General features: G+C 42.6%; 1 protein-coding gene across 2 annotated transcripts; it reads right to left on the reverse strand.

Annotated features, from left to right (window-relative positions):
- Window positions 1-2877: 2877 nt before the first annotated feature.
- On the reverse strand, window positions 2878-14878 carry LOC143114308 (leucine-rich repeat neuronal protein 1). Of its 2 annotated transcripts, XM_076275837.1 has the most exons (4): window positions 14659-14878; window positions 4374-6701; window positions 3889-4222; window positions 2878-3523 (listed from the first exon to the last, which is right to left on the reverse strand). In XM_076275837.1, coding segments are annotated over exons 2-3 (2229 nt in total). In that variant the 5' UTR covers window positions 6602-6701; window positions 14659-14878; the 3' UTR covers window positions 2878-3523; window positions 3889-4221. The 2 variants fall into 2 exon arrangements, with proteins under 2 accessions (XP_076131952.1, XP_076131951.1); XM_076275836.1 differs by lacking the exons at window positions 2878-3523; window positions 3889-4222 and having other exon boundaries at window positions 4370-6701.
- Between the last annotated feature and the right edge of the window lie 2223 nt (window positions 14879-17101).

The following is a 17101-nucleotide window of genomic DNA, read 5'->3' on the forward strand; positions in this document are numbered from 1 at the left end:
TCCATGTCTTGAACTGTCTGTCCACTAGCCACTTTACCATTGTCTTCTGCCTCACTGTTTGCGTGCTTTATTAGCACATATGCACAACCTCTCCCTCCATGCCACAGCCAAACTGTGACCACACTTATACCTTTCTTAATATAGTTATTTATACATAGATATATAGACTTTATTCTTGCACTGTTGCACTGTTTGACTTACTCATTTGCACCATCACCATGACACTCATTCACAAAGAGCACCTTACCTTATGCACAGAGGACCACAGGCTCAGTCCCTGCTTCAGTCATTGCAAGCGCACCTGATTGATTAATCACCCACTATGTGGATACTGTTTTTTAGAATTGATTTAGATTAAGTTTTATTTAGTATAATTTGTATTTTAGTATATTTAGTATATTTAGTATATTCTTTATCTTCTACAGTCCTTATTGCTTAGTTGTGTTTTTTTATATTATATACTTTGAATTACTTTTTCTGCTGTTAGTGAATGTGTGTGTGTATGTCTGTATGCTACTGTGACCTTGAATTTCCCCTAGGGATCAATAAAGTATCTATCTATCTATCTATCTATCTATCTATCTATCTAGTTTTAGTTAAATGAAAATCAGGATTTAATTACTGGGCAACAGTAAAACAAATGTGTCAAGGTTTCACTATGTTTTTTACAAAATGTACATAACATCTTCAGTATCAGTATATTTTGCAATAATAAAGTTGACTGAATAAATTGTGGCATAACTTCCTACTCTAATTAGTCTTTTTTCTGTTGGTTAAATAGTTTATTTGTTCACAGTTTTTTTCTGCCTCACTTTTTAAATGTTGCAATCCCATTATAGCTATAACAGAACCTTCTGTAACTCATAATAATCAGATTTCAGATTCTTAATAGTCAGTGTCAGATTTCAACCAGTCATTCAAAAAATTGTGGTCATATTTGTGAGCCTATAAATGTTGTTACTGTATAGCTGTTATAGTACAAATAGGCCTACATATTTCACTTGTTACGCACAATGTAGTAAGTCTAATACGTACATGCACAAATACAGTATTACTTTTGCTCATGTGCCAAGATATAATGTTATTTTTGCTTCAGTCAACCCCAACAATTATTGTCTATCAAGCCACCTATAACACATATGCACCACACACTGTTTCACTCACCTGATGATGAAAACCATCTGTTCTGCCTGGCAACACTATGGCACACAAGCAGACAGCCTATGATTCTTACCAGATAGAGATGGGGAATCCCACCATCTCATAGCCTGACGAGCCAGACCACATTAAAATGTAGGGTCTGGGCACTCACCGTTCGCAGTGCTCAGTCCGAGGGGCGGGATAATCGGTTGTCTTTCAAATTCCCTCTGTACGCAATAGGACATCGCTATGATTCCCATGCGTTTCCCACCAGCGGAGCTAGTTGGCTAGTTCAAACTTTTGCCAACTTAATAAAAGCTTAACTCGTGTCACACTGTTCGCTAACAGCAACATCCATCTTATTTGTTTTCAAGTAGCGGGGTATTTAAGCCAAACCGTTGCAACTCTGCCATCAATCATTATGTTAAGCCCGCCTAACGACTCTATACACAATTTCATTGGCCTGATAGAAGTTTAATTTGTCGAGCTCACAAGCCAACGGAGAGTTGCTAGACTAGCCCTGGCAGCAAATATAATTTGCTGCCGCTAGGGTGCGTCTAGATTTCTAGGCTAACCATCTCAAGCATGTGTGGGGACTTTTGTCAACTTCTTTCCTTAACTAGTATTTATTATTCGTTTGGTCCCCGTTTAACAATAAAAATATAGCCTTAACTCAAAATTGCTGTTAGCAAAATTGACTGTTTATCATTTTGATCTGTAAAAAATGTCACATGCAGCCATACCTAAATTCTGCTCACTGCACATTTATTAAAGGTTAATGTATTATAATATAATATTCAATGTTCATTATTGATTGCTTAGCTGGAATGATGCTTTTCCATATCCTCTTATTGTTAAAGCATGCCGACAGGCATGCAATTGGGCTATGGGTTTTCTAGGAATAGCATGTTGTGGTTGTGGTTATCACAGAAAAAATACCTATTTTATTCTTATTCTTTCGATTTTATACACTCTTTTATTTCTTAAATAAATTACTGTAAATGAAGAGCCTTTCATTAGGAATCTAGATAGTTAGGCCTATTCAAATACATAATGCCCCACCTTGATTAGAATCTTGTTATGGGAGAAAATTTTTACATGTTAAAAAAATGTATAAAAAATGACTATCAACCAATATATCGGTTATCAGTTTTTGAATAACTCAAATATCGAAATTGGTAGGTTATCAGCCTTCAAAATCCCATATTGGTCAGGCTCTATAGGAGATGGAGACAAATTGACATACTGTACACACACCAAATGCACACACACACACATCCACACAATTAGACACACACACACAGGCATGCGCAAGCACACTGGCACACACACACATGCAGGCACACACACAGGACACAGGACTGAGCGGCGGTCATATTTTGTACCGCTATGCATCTAGTTATTGTAGTATTTATTGTTGCCTATAGCTTGAATGTTATTCCAGATTTTGTAAGTCACTTTGGATAAAAGCATCTGCTAACTGAAAACCTTTTGAAAACATGTTTGTTTTAGTATTTAGTATATAGGACAGCATCAGTGTCCTTTTGCTTAAGGCCTACTATGCTAACAAAGCCTTTGCAGTGTTTGATTGCCAACTTCAACATACATTACTCTGTTCTCATTGTTTTATTGTTTTATTTGCATTTATTGTTTGTTCTACTGTATCAAAATATCCTTAAGATGGAGTGGTTCACCCAAACCCAAATGTACCAATCAAAACCATTCACAAGCAGAACACAACATTTGCAGTGGTTGTTTATTTGTTCTAAAAGTACAGCATACACCATCACATCTCAACTATTTGACAAAGATCAAGTGTAGATTATTACTTTACTTGAATAAAATATTACAATAGATTCTCTAATATAAAATACCCTGTTATTCTCTGTCACAACAAATCATGAGTTTATCTTGGACATCAGGATGTTTGACCAGTAGAGGGCACATGTGCCTGACAGGCATTTTTAAATGAAAGCTGATGACATTTTCATAGCACTACAGCTGAAAGGTAATAAAAATGCAATTGTTTCAGGTGTGAAGTACTGACATTAGAAGACCAATAACAAAGCAAATAAATAAATAAATAAATAAATAAATAATATAAAACATCTCAAATTATGTATGATGATAATTTGTACAAAGTACAACACAAAAACAAGCTTCTAATGCTTGGATAAAAAGCCAACTGAGACCAATAATATAATAAGCCAAAATAAGCATATACTGCGGGTGCCTTGTTTTTAACAGTCTGTCTGAGAAAGTACATGATAACAGCTATTTTTGAACATTATATAACACTGGTTTAGCAATACGTTTTTGGATATGCAGCAGTCTAGATGGGTGTGCTTCAGTTGATCTGCATATGAAACTCCAGACAGATTTACTGAAAAACAAAATACCACTTTCAGTCAATGCAGCTAATGTTGACGTTCACAATCAAATATAGAATATCACAATTAATTATAGCCAAATCATACTGCAGCTGGATGGACAATGGCAAATCAAAATCACTTGATCCAAATTAAAGAGAAACAAATGAGAAAGATCTCTTTTGCATATCATATGTTTATTTCACCTGATATTTTTGAGCATTGTTTTGAAGATGCTTATATTATTACACTTGGCTTGTGGTTTCCAGCTGTCAGGATTAGTCATAAACTAATTGTAGTGTAAAAAGTGTAGTGTACAAAATATCACCTTGTGGTCTTGAAGAGGTTAAAGAAGGTAAGAAAGGAAGGTAGGACTCACTGTAGGCTATGAGCACGAGGAGAACATGCAAAAACATGCTAAGGGTCCTATACAGTGATTTGGAACCATCTTTACCCCTGTGAGATGTGACGACCTGCCTTTGCAGTCAAGTTTTACCTGTTTTGGTAGAAACGCTTAAATTACAAATAAATATAATTCCATGAACAAGCGTAAGCGTATAAGTAATAAAAGCTCTGCATGCTGAATGGAACGATGTCACTCAAAAAATACAAATCTCTGTGCTGCGTGAGTGTATTTTTGGCCATGGGTTTCACAGCTAGTTCTCTCCATTACAGCTGGAAGCAAATGCAACTGCTCAACTCAAAGTGTGTGTCTGCAAAAAAGAGATATACAGTCTAAAAATACATATATCATTTGTTCACAAGGACATTTTTGTTATTAGATAAATGTTTTTTAATACAATACATAAGCCATTTGTGAACGTCCTTTTTGTTTTTCCAACTAACCCTGCAAGTCCGACCTACCACATGTAAGTCTTTGAAGTGTCGATCTGTGAGTTCTGTGAATCAACTGAGCCCTCTTTTTCTTTCTCAGTCTCGTTTTCCCACAGGTTGATTAGAGGGGGGTAGAGCTCGTTCAGAGGAATAGATGTGGCATGCTGCATGTACTTCTTTAGAGAGTGGTGGCAGGATTTTTGCTTCATGCGTCGCCCCATGTAGAAGACCAGCAGGGCCATAATGCAGATGGCAAACATGGACCCCATGACGGCTGCCAAGGCAACGTTGGTCGGCTGGGCAACCATCTCCACGGCGAAGCTGGCCTCCTTGGTGGTGACGTTAATGCAGGAGTGCTGCGTCTGCAGCTCAGTGGCCGCCATGGTCAGACACACTGTATACTGGGTCGAGGGCAGCAGGTGAGTGAGGTTGTACTCCTGGACATCCACAGGGACCTTGGTGGAGTAGCTGATGTGCGGGTTGTCGATCTTCATTGTTGCGCTGACCCACTTAGGCTGGGTGACCTCGTAGCCAAGATGGGACGTGGGGGCGTTCAGCTTCCACTCTAACACCACTGACTGGGCGTGAATGATCTTGGCCAGCACAACCAGAGCTCCTGTGGTGTTCCTGAAGGCTGGACCACCAAAGCTGCGTCGGCCGCTGCCACCCTCACTCCTTTCCACGAACACCATGACGCTCCGTGTGTCTGCTCCTTCAGCGTTCCACGCCACACAGGTGTAGAGACCGGCGTCCTCGGGCTCAACATGGAGGATTTCCAAAGCACCTTGATCCTGGAGCCGGTGCTTCTTGGCACTGCTGCCATTAATCATCTGTGATGCGATGACCTCGGAGGTCACCTTGTCCCCTGTGGGGGTCACCCAATAGAACTGAGGTGCAGGATCAGCAAAAGCCCAGCACTCTAAGGTCAAAGGTTGACCACCTGACACATTGAGCTGGGGAGGGAAGGTGTGGAGGGAGATCTGAGGGAGGCAGGTGTTGCTAACCACATTCCAATTGGTTGTGACCACTTCCTGGAGTGAACGTCCAATCAGATGAGGAGGGTAGGCACACAGGGTGATTTGGGATTCTAGCAGTTTGAGTGTGGATTGGTTGCCTAGGACCGGTCCCCAGTTTGACAGACAGTCACACCTGAGTGGGTTACTGTGAAGGCTGACTTCATCCAGGTTGGGGAAAGAGCCTAAAATCTCATGAGGCAACAGGCTAATGTCATTGTTGTGGATCAGTAAAGTGCGAAGTCCATCCACATCCAAAAAAGCACCGCGATCTATGTAGGACAAGTGAGGGTTGTTGTAGAGCTCCAGTTTGGCCATCTCGGGAAGGTTTGCGAAAGCTCCCTTCTCCACAGCGATCAACTCCTCCATGTTGTTGAGGCTCAGCTCCTCCAAGTGGGGGAAGTCTCGAAAGTCTCCTTCCTGCACCCGAGTGATGGGGTTCTTGTTGAGATCCAAGAACTTGAGATTTGGGAGAACGCGTAAAGCGTCCTTTGGTACTGCCGTTAACTTGTTATCGAAGAAGGAGAGACTCTCAAGGTATTCCAACCCTTGGAATGCCCCCGCCGGTACATCCATAAGCCCCATGCCAGCGAGCACCAGACTGTGCAGCTTGGACAGTGGATAGAAACTCATATCCTGCAACCCCAGGATTGGGTTTTCTCCAATCATCAGGATCTCCAGATTGGGAAGCGATTCAAACCATTGGCTATCAATAGCTACCAGCTTATTGGAGTTGAGGTGAAGACGCAGAAGGTTCACCAGGCCTGAGAAGGCTTTGGGGCCGATGGAGGATATCTGATTGTGATTCACATACAGCTCCTCTAAATTCACCAGTTCCTTGAGGCTGTAATCCGGAAGCTCTTTCAGCTGGTTCTCCTCAAGGTAGAGCGTGACAAGCTGCGTCAGCGGAGTCAGGCCGATGTCTTTGATGCGGCTGAAGTGGTTCTGGGAGAGATCCAGCTCGGTGAGATTGACCAGCCGATGCAGCTCCTGTGTCACGGAGGAAATGTTGTTGCTCTGGAGGAGCAACACTTGAGTGTCTCCTGAAATATTCCACGGGACATGGCTCAGATGGAGCTCGTTGCAGTCCACCGTTTTGGCCTGGTGGTACACAGACTGCGGAGTGTACCAGGGACGGGTTTCACACACGCACTGCGGCGGGCAGAAGGAACCCACCAGGGAGCAATGAGTCATTGCAAGCAGAAGCCATGCGAAGAGTGAAGAACGGACGACAGTTCTCTTCATGGTGAACCTCTTTAAAACTGTTTCAAGCAGTGACTTAGTCTTCACAGATGGCAAGGTGACCTAAGATGGGAGGGTGTGAAAGCGGCTCTGTCATCCAGTCCTGTCAGAAAACAAAAACAAAAACAACAACATTATCCTTATTGTTACACAATAACAAACAATAACAAACATTGTTAATACATGTGTGTTTGCTTCATTCATTCATTTAATAATAACAAATTCTCTTCTTCTTATTTTATCAACAAATGTTTCTAAATCTTTTATCTTGTTTAAAATATATTTTAATCACATGAATATGTTTTGAATCATGTTCTCTCAAATGCAAATGCCACTGTCAACAGGAACATGAAAGAAAATTCTGATCAAAGAGGCTGGGTTTTGGTGTTGTCTGTCTCTGTGCACCTAGAGAACTGCGTGATCTCATAACCATTCTGTCTTATAGTCCCCCAGGGGCCTGTAAGTACAAAGGTGAGAGAAAACTGCAGACACCAGTTCTGTTAAAAGAAGAAGAAAAAAGAATGGCATCTGTAAGAGAGCCATATACTGGTGAAACATACCGTACAAAAGAAATACAAATCCAGCAGTGAGTGGAGAGCAGTGAGTTAGTTTTTACACATAGGATATGTGTGAAGAAAGACATGTTCATTTAAATCTATAAAAAACTTTTCCCCTCAGTCCCATGTCAACATAAAACGTGTCTGGTGTGGTGTCTAGGAGCTAAGAAGCAAATGTTAGCATTAGCTTGCGGTCTTTCAGCTATTGCCACTCTACACTAATGAGCCAAATGTTACTGGCAGGGTGTAAAAAGACAGTGGGAGGCTGGTAGCACTTGAAAGGTGTTGGAAGGCGGCTATTGGAAAGATTTTTTCCCCGACCGCTCATTTCATAAAGTGGGCACACAGGGTCACGACTATGAATTCATCACATCTGAAACACAGACAACACGGGGGGGGGGGGTAAAACAACTTGACAGCTTATTTCAGCAATTCAACGTTGCTGGCATGTTTAAGGAAACAACAGTGGGCAGATGTTTATATGTTTAAGCTGCCTTCCTCACTCATTATGACCATGTACAAATTACATCCCTTCAAAAGAAGATTTAACATTTGGCAAAGTGCCTGATGCGGACAATAAATCTCCCCTGAGCCTTCGGGACACTTAGAGAGAAGCTGCCATGATGCAATCACAAGTAACAGCGTCTTCTTTTTCGGCAAAATAAGAGTGTGGGACACTTAGGAGTGCCCAGGTAGACAACATAGGGGATGTTTTTTGGATAAGGCTCTGAGACATCCTCCCATCTAAGCCCTTTAAACTGTAACTAATTTATGAGCCCTGTTGCCCACTGAGTGCTGCTGACGTGAGTTTGTGTGTATATTAAACAGTGAGCCTGCTGAAGTATTTGGTCATTACAGAGGTCACTGGCAGAGAGAGAGGGAGGAGGGTGAGTGCAGGACCTCTCCCTAATCAATCCTCTTTCCCAGAAGACCTTGTGCTGTCAATGGTGTTGCCAGAGACAACGCCACGCCAGCCCATGCACATGCTCTGTCTCCATCAGCTATTGGTGTGGTGGGGGGTGGCAGAGGATGGCGAATCAAAAAGACGTGCAGCGCTGCGTCTGAGTCTCCCCGGCTTTTAATCTGTTCAGCCTGTGGAAACGCTCGCATGACAGCCTTGTTTGAAATCCTCTGAACAAAATCGGGTACATGGACACACGTATGAACACACGCACACTCACACTCACACACACACACATACATAACACATAGTGCCTGATCACATACACGGGCCTTACAGAATGAAACACAAAATTAAAATGGGGAGAAAAAAATATTCAAATACAAGACAGGGAATAATTACCCCTTATTCCTCACAACCAAGGCACACAAATTGACTCTCACGAGACCTGCATCAGGGAGAAAGAGGGAGGAGAGGAGAGAGAGAGAGAGAGAGAGAGAGAGAGAGATGAGCAGCAGTGTCAATGTGATGGAGAGCAGAGCATGCTTCAGCTTTAGAGAGGACTGCGCAGGACCCCACAGCAAGGGAACCATCCTAAACCCGTAGCCCCTGCATCCCTGGCTGTCTCTGCCTGGGACCATGTACTCTCCCCACTGCAGCTCAAAGAGATCCAAGCCAGGAGGAGAGGGGCTTAATGGCTCCTAATGAGCGCCTGTGCTGGGAGCTGAGCAGAGAGGAGATTCTTGCACCTGTCCAACCCCCACTCTCTCACTCACTCGTCCCTCCCCTCCCTTCTCCTCTCCTCTCCTAGCTTCCCAGAACGAGACAAATATGTAACCTCCCCGGTTAGTTATACCCCCCTAGAGTGAGAGGACCAGAACATCCAAGGAAGCAGCACGACACTGTGGATGGCAGAGTCTTCCCAACCCCATAGCCGACAGTGGCGGCTAATCAGCTAAGACCTCCCACTACCACCAACAACCCTATCCCATGCTCTCTAGCAAACCCCCTCTCCCTTACCTCCCTCCCTCCCTCCCCGTCTGTCCGGGATGTGGATGTGTGACAGTCCCCACCACGCCTGTCTGATCGCATTAGCGCACGCGGTCCCGCTCAGGACGCTAACCCCCGCAGACCCCTCTGAGGACGGCAGGAAATGGGGCCACCTTGCCTGATGCCATGGCAACCTGACAGGAAGTGGGGAAAAAAGGAAAGCAGCCCCCGGGGTGAAGGGGGGCAGGGAAGAGAGGGTGTGGGGTGTGTGCGTGTGTGTGTGTGCGTGTGAGACTGTGTGTGAGTGTGGGGCTAGGGTAGAGGGGGTTTTCACTGACTTGGGTCTCAGTGAGACTGTTCGCTACGCTCACTCAAACACTGACACAGTGATGGGAATGGGGAAGGGCGTAGTGCATTTGAAATTCATTACAGAACCGAAAATGGGATTGCTGTGAAACAAATGCTGTCTAATGCAAGATGCTTATGAAAGTATGAGCAATAGGCAATATAAAAATAATGTGTTGCTAAATTAAATGTAATACCAACTTAATGGGATGTCTGTGCATTGTTAATTAACAGGATATGCTTATATAGCAGGTTAGGCTACTACGTGTAAATTAAATGCAGCCACAAGCACTATCGTGATAATGATATAATGCATTTGCTTAGATAACTATAGAGAGTTTGTGTTGAAATGAATGAATCAAGCTGTCATGTATCTTCATTATGTCTCTGTCAACCAATTGCTTTTGTCTTTGAAACAGAGCAAAAATCCATGACCTTCAACATTTCACTTAAACTTACTCTAAGACAAATCGGCATCAGAGCAACATCTGTTCCCTTCTGTGAAGTCTCCCAGTGTCTACGTGAGGGCTGCTGTCCTCTATAGCTCCTTTACTCCATAGCCAACTCCACTGCCTTTTATTCACAAACAACCCCACCAACAAAAAGAAGCAAGGCCTCTATGATATAATGAGAATGAGAATCCTGAGCCTTGAATTACCAAGGAAAGAAAAATGGATTCATGAGAGTTAGATCTGTTAAATCATGTTTTTATATGTAAAAATAAAATTCTATTTTTACATATAAAAACATGGAGTAACCTTGAACTGTTTCCAGCACAGAACTAAGCCAGATGTTAGCAGGCGATGTGCATCCTTAATGTTGAATTCAGCTCACTGACTGAGCAAAGTGCTTTTTCAAGGCACGCCTTTTAATTTAAGCAAGATTATCAAGCCAGATGTTGACACGACCAATGTGAAGTTCTCAAACTAGCTCTATACCTTCAAGCTGTCACGCTTGATTCTCTTGCTAACAACAGTATAAGAACTCTAACCACTGAGTAGAACTAACACATTAGGAGCTCGTTGCTACGGCCTTCAACTCAACAAATGAATGTAACCAAGACAACAAAAAAAAAAGCCGCAATAGAAAGTACCACCATGCGACTGGCAACCTTAATACCAGTATTTTTTTAAAAAACACTGCTTATTCAACTGAATGATTTATTGAGACTTGCGGAGAGATTGTGCTAAAGACCTTTGGCCACTCACGCATGGGAACTGTATTGATTACACTCTCATCACTCCTCTGTAAAATGGTGCTTCCTTCCTTTACGCTGGGCTTTGCTGCATCTGCCCACATTTGCGTAACGTATTGGATGTGATGAAAAATTCATGGCTGACTTATTAATTATTGAGAGTACTGCAGGCAGGTCTTTAATTTTCATCCCTGGCTTTTTGTACGGAGCGCACAAACCAGCTGTTAATTGACGTGAAAGAGAGGTAGTGGCTGGGGCTTCACGGTTTGTCAACACCCTCGATAGATGCGACTACGTTCCCATGTGACAGAAGCTTCCTCATTTAGCCATCTCAATACTTCAACTGATGCATACCAAAGTCAACCTTAGGTCACGGAAACCTTGATTGGCATCTTTAGTTAAACCTAAATTCTGAAAATGTGCAAATGCTCTTTTTTTTCCTGTTAGGCTTTTTGTTTCTTTAAGCAAGAGGCCAAATAAAGTATACCAAAGCACATCATCACTTGTTATTGGATGTCGATGTGAAACTCTGATCTGATCAGGTCTTCTCTAAAAATGTATCAGCTGTTGCATTAGAGTCTTGATGCAAAATAAATTAAAAAAACAGCAGCACACCAGCAGACCAATACGCTGCGGGGTCAGTATAAAGTGCACTCTCGCCCAGCCAGATAGGAGCCGCTGTATTTGTAGCCAGCACATGAGCAGAGGACGAGAGTGCTTTTAGAAGCTGCTCCAAATGGACACAGGGACCGAGTGTCTTAAGAGAAATGCCAGCGTAAGCATCTTTCCAAAACACTTAAAATTCAGTTCTTGACTTATTTTACTCTTTACTCTAAATGCAAAGTGAACTGCCTTCCAGCCATTTAATGCACGGCTGCACATCAGATAAAATATGGATGACCACAGTTTAAGCCCCCACATTTATGAACAATATATGTACAATTAATACATTTGACTTCCAAAATCATTTACTTTCATCTAGGCTTTAGTTCAAAATGTCCCACGTATCAGTAACTGTGCAATTTGAACTGAAATACCATGCCAGGTACAAAACTGTCTGGTATAAAATTATATTAACCAATTCTCCAAATCTCTCCTTACATTTAAGGTATTAATTAAACAAAGTTGTTTGACAAAGTAACTTCATGTAATGACTTTGCTGCCTGTGACTGATAATACAGTTCTGTTTAATGTTCTCCTTCTCCTTCACCTACATTCTCTCTCTTTTCTCTCTCTCCCTTTTCTTGTGAATACTTCCCATCCCTATCTTTTAGATCTTCACACTCCCTCCTTCTGTTTTATGCTCTGAGAAAAAGAGGGGGAAAAAAATCAGTTTTGATAAGGTAGATAGGGATGCACTGGGATAGGTAGATAAAGTGCGCTGACACACAGACAAAGAGATGCTGCAGATAACTCGAATTAAAGAGCATCACTCCAGGGAGGGAGAAGTCTGGCTCAAGGACATGCCTCGCAGCTTTTCATTTGTTCATTTGTTCTGGGGACATAAAAGCACTGACGCTCTCACTCACCTCCCTCTCTACTGTAGGAGCAAATCCAATGATGATCACATTTCATTTAAAGCAATAATCAATTATAGCAAATGTATAAACCAAATGCAACATGGATTATGAAGTATGATGGGATATGTGGATCTGTGTTGTGTAAAACGTGGTATTGTTTAATGCTCATTGTTTCTGTGCTTTAGTACAAAGAACTACTCTGAATCTTGGCTAATAGGAGATTGAGCATCTGACTGAACTGTGTATGTCTGCACATCCAGCACTGTCATTTTCTTATTCATCTGCTTGTAAATACTTTCCTGTTTGCTAAAAGTAATACTTAGAGCTGCAACAAGAGCATGTGTGTGAGACCTGACACAAAATTCAACCCAACACCGCCCACTGACACTCCAGGCTTTAAATGTTTAACTGTGAAAACTTCATTTAATAGCACTACAAAACATGTGCGTGCATGCACACACACACACACACACACACACACACACACACACACATACACACACGCGCACACACACACACGCGCGCACGCACACACACACACACGCACACACACGCACACACACGCGCACACACACACACACACACACACACACACACACACACACACACACACACACACACACACACACACACACACACACACACACACACACACACACACACACACACATACACAGGGTACTCCATCAAGCAAAGCGCTCTACAGTTCTGTTTTTGAGGCAAAGTACAGAGGATGCCCTAACCTTTCACCACTCCAGCTGGTGAGAGAGTATACATTTAGGGAGGGCGTGCACTTGGAGGCTTGTTATAGTGGTGAATCATCACACTGTGTGCACTCACCGAGCTAAGCAGCATTAACATTTCAGTAATGTCAGTCCTCTGCAACACTTACTCCCGCAAATTATCAGGGCGAAAATAGGCTTCAAGAGCCTCCCCTTCTCACCTAAGTGTAGCTCTTTGTGACTGAAAACATTCATGCCATAAGGAACTATGGTCTGTCCACCTAAATCTGTACTTCAATTTCCTTCTTAGTCATTGTCACTCGCATCATGGACAAAAATATTATTATATCAAAATGCCAGGTGAAGAGGCACACAATAGTGTGAGCAAAGTTTACATCCCTAATGAGAGTTGAGATCTTTGAAGTGTCATAAATATCTTGATTCAAAAAAGCTCCAGTAAACTGTAATAAAGCATGTTCAGCTATTATAATCAACATCTCTGTTACACATCCATGGCCGTTGAAAAGCACACAGATTGTTTGATACAGACACAGTGTGTACACACACACACACAGGTGCATCAGTCCTGTTAGTGGAAGTGAAATCAGGTGGCCATTAGCGTTTTATAAAAATGAGACCGAAATAGGGAGCCTTGTGCCAGGACACACATCTGGTGGGATGTGCCTGCATCAAGGTCCTGTCATTAGATGGTGCATGACAGTGAGAGAAGGGGAGAGAGAAAGATAGAGATAGAGAGAGAGGGAGGGAGGCACAGGGGTAGAGAGAGAGTGAGGGTGAGAGAGAGAGAGATAGTGTGTATGTGTGTGTGTGTGTGTGTGTGCGTGTGTGTGTGTGATGAAGCGTTTCTGAGCGCCCCTATGCAGATGGCAAGCAGCTACAAAGGGAGGGAAAAAAAGATGGAGGGTGGTAGGCGGCAGTTTGTTTTTGTACTTTTACTGTCATCTCCAGCAACCCCCACAGAGATAGTTGTAGCAGGAGCGCTTGGCTCCCTGGTTGCTGTGGGAGCAGAAGATCTATTGTGAGCACTGGCGGTGGCGTAGCTGTCAATGAGATAGCTCGAGATTGGTAACAACAACATTTCCACCTTTTTCACCAAACAGGTCCTAGCATAACATCTAACACATTTTGGGGTGTTCACAATGACGAACATGGCGCAAATCATTACTTTATCCTGAAAAAGTATGATTGTGAACTTCTGATGGTGAATGCCCCTGGTAAGTTGAAACCATTTAAGTAGGTACACCCAACTATCTAATGCAAATTTCATGAAGAGAAACATTTGGTTGACTTATCACCAACAATTTTAGTAATTTAATGCAGTTATTAGTGATGATGGTAAACACAGGCACGCCAAGACATTTATATCAGGCTACTGAATCTGAATCTAAAAAGGTTTGTTTAAAGCTAAGAGACAAACTGTCTGTGAAATGTGAAATACATAGCTACATAAATAAATAGCCTACATAACTGTTATTTTTACATTGGAGATCATTAGGAGAAATGCCAGGGGGGACATTTCATTAAATGTTGTATGACTTGAAGGAGAGGCAGTAAAAAGCACAGGCGCTGCACTTGACAGACATCAAACTTAAGATCAAAGTAACCTAACCAAATCCTAGGCGCTCACTGTCATCTGCATGCGCCCACACGAGCGCTAGAGCAGGTTAATCAATGAGGAATCGCTGCAGACAATAGAGAAAATCAAAGTATTGTGCAACTTTTTGCTTTTTCCATTGAAATAAACACTGTGCGATTGACTGTAAATCAGAATTACAATGTCCATTAAAATGCTCGAAGTAACGCCCTTACCTCCGGCAAATGCAGGCGGAGTCCAACTGAGGAGATTCCTTGGTCCTCTTTCGCTTGGAAATCCTCAGTGCGGACTAATTTGCCAGTGGTGGCATATCCTTTTGTTGATGGAAGACCGCTTGAAGCATGCATGTGTAAGATCCCTACCGGTCACGATTTTCTGAACCGCAGTCAGGGGGTAAAAGATCTGACTCCAGGTCCGCTCACTGATGTAGGCTACCTCAACCTGTCCTGTGTGTGGTTCCCACTGTATTTGAAGCAGACTGCGCGCCTGAATGTGCACGCCTCTCACCCCCGCTCATCACTATGTCGTTAACCAATAACATCTCCAGGACCCTGTTCTTCTCCAGTAGAATTCGACGTGTTATTGAAGTTGAACCAATAGTATCGCCAGGTCGCTGCTCTTAACCAATGAGGTATAAAAAAGCTTATCAGTCTATCCCGTTGGAATGATGTAATGGTCTAGTTTTTCGTTTTGTTATTAGGGTTTACCGTTCCTGCTGCAGTGTGGGAATTAAAACATGTTGTCAAGCGATGATGTCAGCTACGTAGCCTAGGCATTCGGTTTCATAAAATGAGTAAGAATATTGTAGGTCAGGATTGCAAATAGGCGATGACTCTGACACAGTTACTGAGATATTTAGCCTGCAGCTTTTGCCCTTAGCACCACAGTGGTGATATTTGGAATACAACTACTAAAGGCGGGATGGACTAACCTTTAACGCTCAATAATGTGTAATTTCAGCGCTAAATTAATAAAAACATTATTGACAAACATTTGTAGCCATATGAAACATTACAAGTAGGAAAGACCATTATGTATTCTGATCTTTTAATTGTGACTGTTGGCTGACATAATTCTATTTGAATGAATGAGAAAATTAAGATAGCCCTCTTGACCAAATTCTTCCATCATCACTGTTATGTTGACCCAAAAATCTCTTCAAACCATAATCAAAATGTAATCCATATTTCAAATGTAATGATTTTAATTAAGGAATAATTATGAACTGCCCCGCCACCCCCAACCCCTGAGCTGTTAGGAATCATGGGCTGTTAGTGAATAATGTTAGTGAATTTCTCAACCATTGACTGAGGGTCAGTTTGTATCATGAGAAAAATGAATGTATTAGAACCACTGCATAAAATAATTTTTTTTTTCTTTCTGAAACTGGTTTTATCTCCCAAAGGTGATGGCCTCTGCTACTGTATTGTGCAATGGCATTGTCAAAAATGTCCATGACCAATTAATTGCACAAATCCAAGCAACAGCCTACACAATTAATGACAGCATTAGTTCTGTTTTACCCCTAATCGTGTGTGTTCCTTAAGCAAGGCTTGTCCTACTGCCAGAATTACACTACACAGAAATCAAAGACACCAATGAAAATAAATACTGGCCAGTATCTCTGAATTGTGCTTAGCTCAAGCCCACCCCCAGTCTCCATCCCACCCACTACCCCACGCTGATGTGTGAGACCTGGGTGTGCATCTCAGCACCCTGCCACGCCGAGTGAAAAACAATCACATCCCTTGAAATCCGGGATTACGTTGGATTAGTCAGGCAAATATTAATTCCCCCTCAGGCCCCTACATGGGAGTTTATTGTGCCGGCTGGTGCGCAGGCTTGCCCCTGCGGGAGAGTCACGTTGCAGCTTACATAGAGACACACAAACGCCCCGGCTCAGTCTTAGCAACCTCTGACACAGCAGCCACTGAGACAGCCATGGTGGAGACATGCTGGGATAGAACTTTGGTGTGTGTGTGCGTGTGTGTGAGAGAGAGAGAGAGAGAGAAAGAGAGAGAAAGAGTGTGTGTGTTTGTGTTGGTGTGTGTGTGTGTGTGTGTGTGTGTGTGTGGCACTACCCCAAGGATTACCCTAAACACAAGCCTTGGGAAAAGAGACTTGTTTGCATTTTAATATAAAACAATAATGAAACCACACACAGGTTCAGAAAGCAGACGAGCTGTGCAGTCTATACTTTACAAATATACATAAGGGACATTTTGAGAGGTGCTCAAAGCAAATAACAACACAGCAGCCCCAATACACTCCACTCCTCATGGTCATGTACAGCATACTATCACTGCAGGATGACATGGCCCGGCATTGTTCTGCTGTCATTGGGCCTGCTCCCTGCCTGCTCGGAGCTATTGATCGTGCCATTATAGCATGCTTCTGCTGAGTCATCAGACAAGAGCAGGGCTGATGCGCTCATGTTTTTTTCTTCCCAAAACCAGTGGCCTCCTTTACCGTCACTCAGACCACAACAAGGCTTATGACTCACTGGACAACTTGTTGGGCAGTGGTGTTTGTCTATGGAATTGTATTAATTAACTATAATTTTATTTGTTTGTTTATGACATTACTAAGAATTTTAGATTGTGTTAAAGGCCTCTCAGTGACTCAACGACTGTAACAATGGCTGTGGGATGAGTAGAG

The sequence above is a fragment of the Alosa pseudoharengus genome, unplaced genomic scaffold (genome assembly GCF_046254945.1).
Source record: "Alosa pseudoharengus isolate Yale_2024_CS ecotype anadromous, Long Island Sound unplaced genomic scaffold, YU_APseudo_1.1 YU_APseudo_1.1_scf_9, whole genome shotgun sequence".
NCBI classification, from domain to species: domain Eukaryota; kingdom Metazoa; phylum Chordata; class Actinopteri; order Clupeiformes; family Clupeidae; genus Alosa; species Alosa pseudoharengus.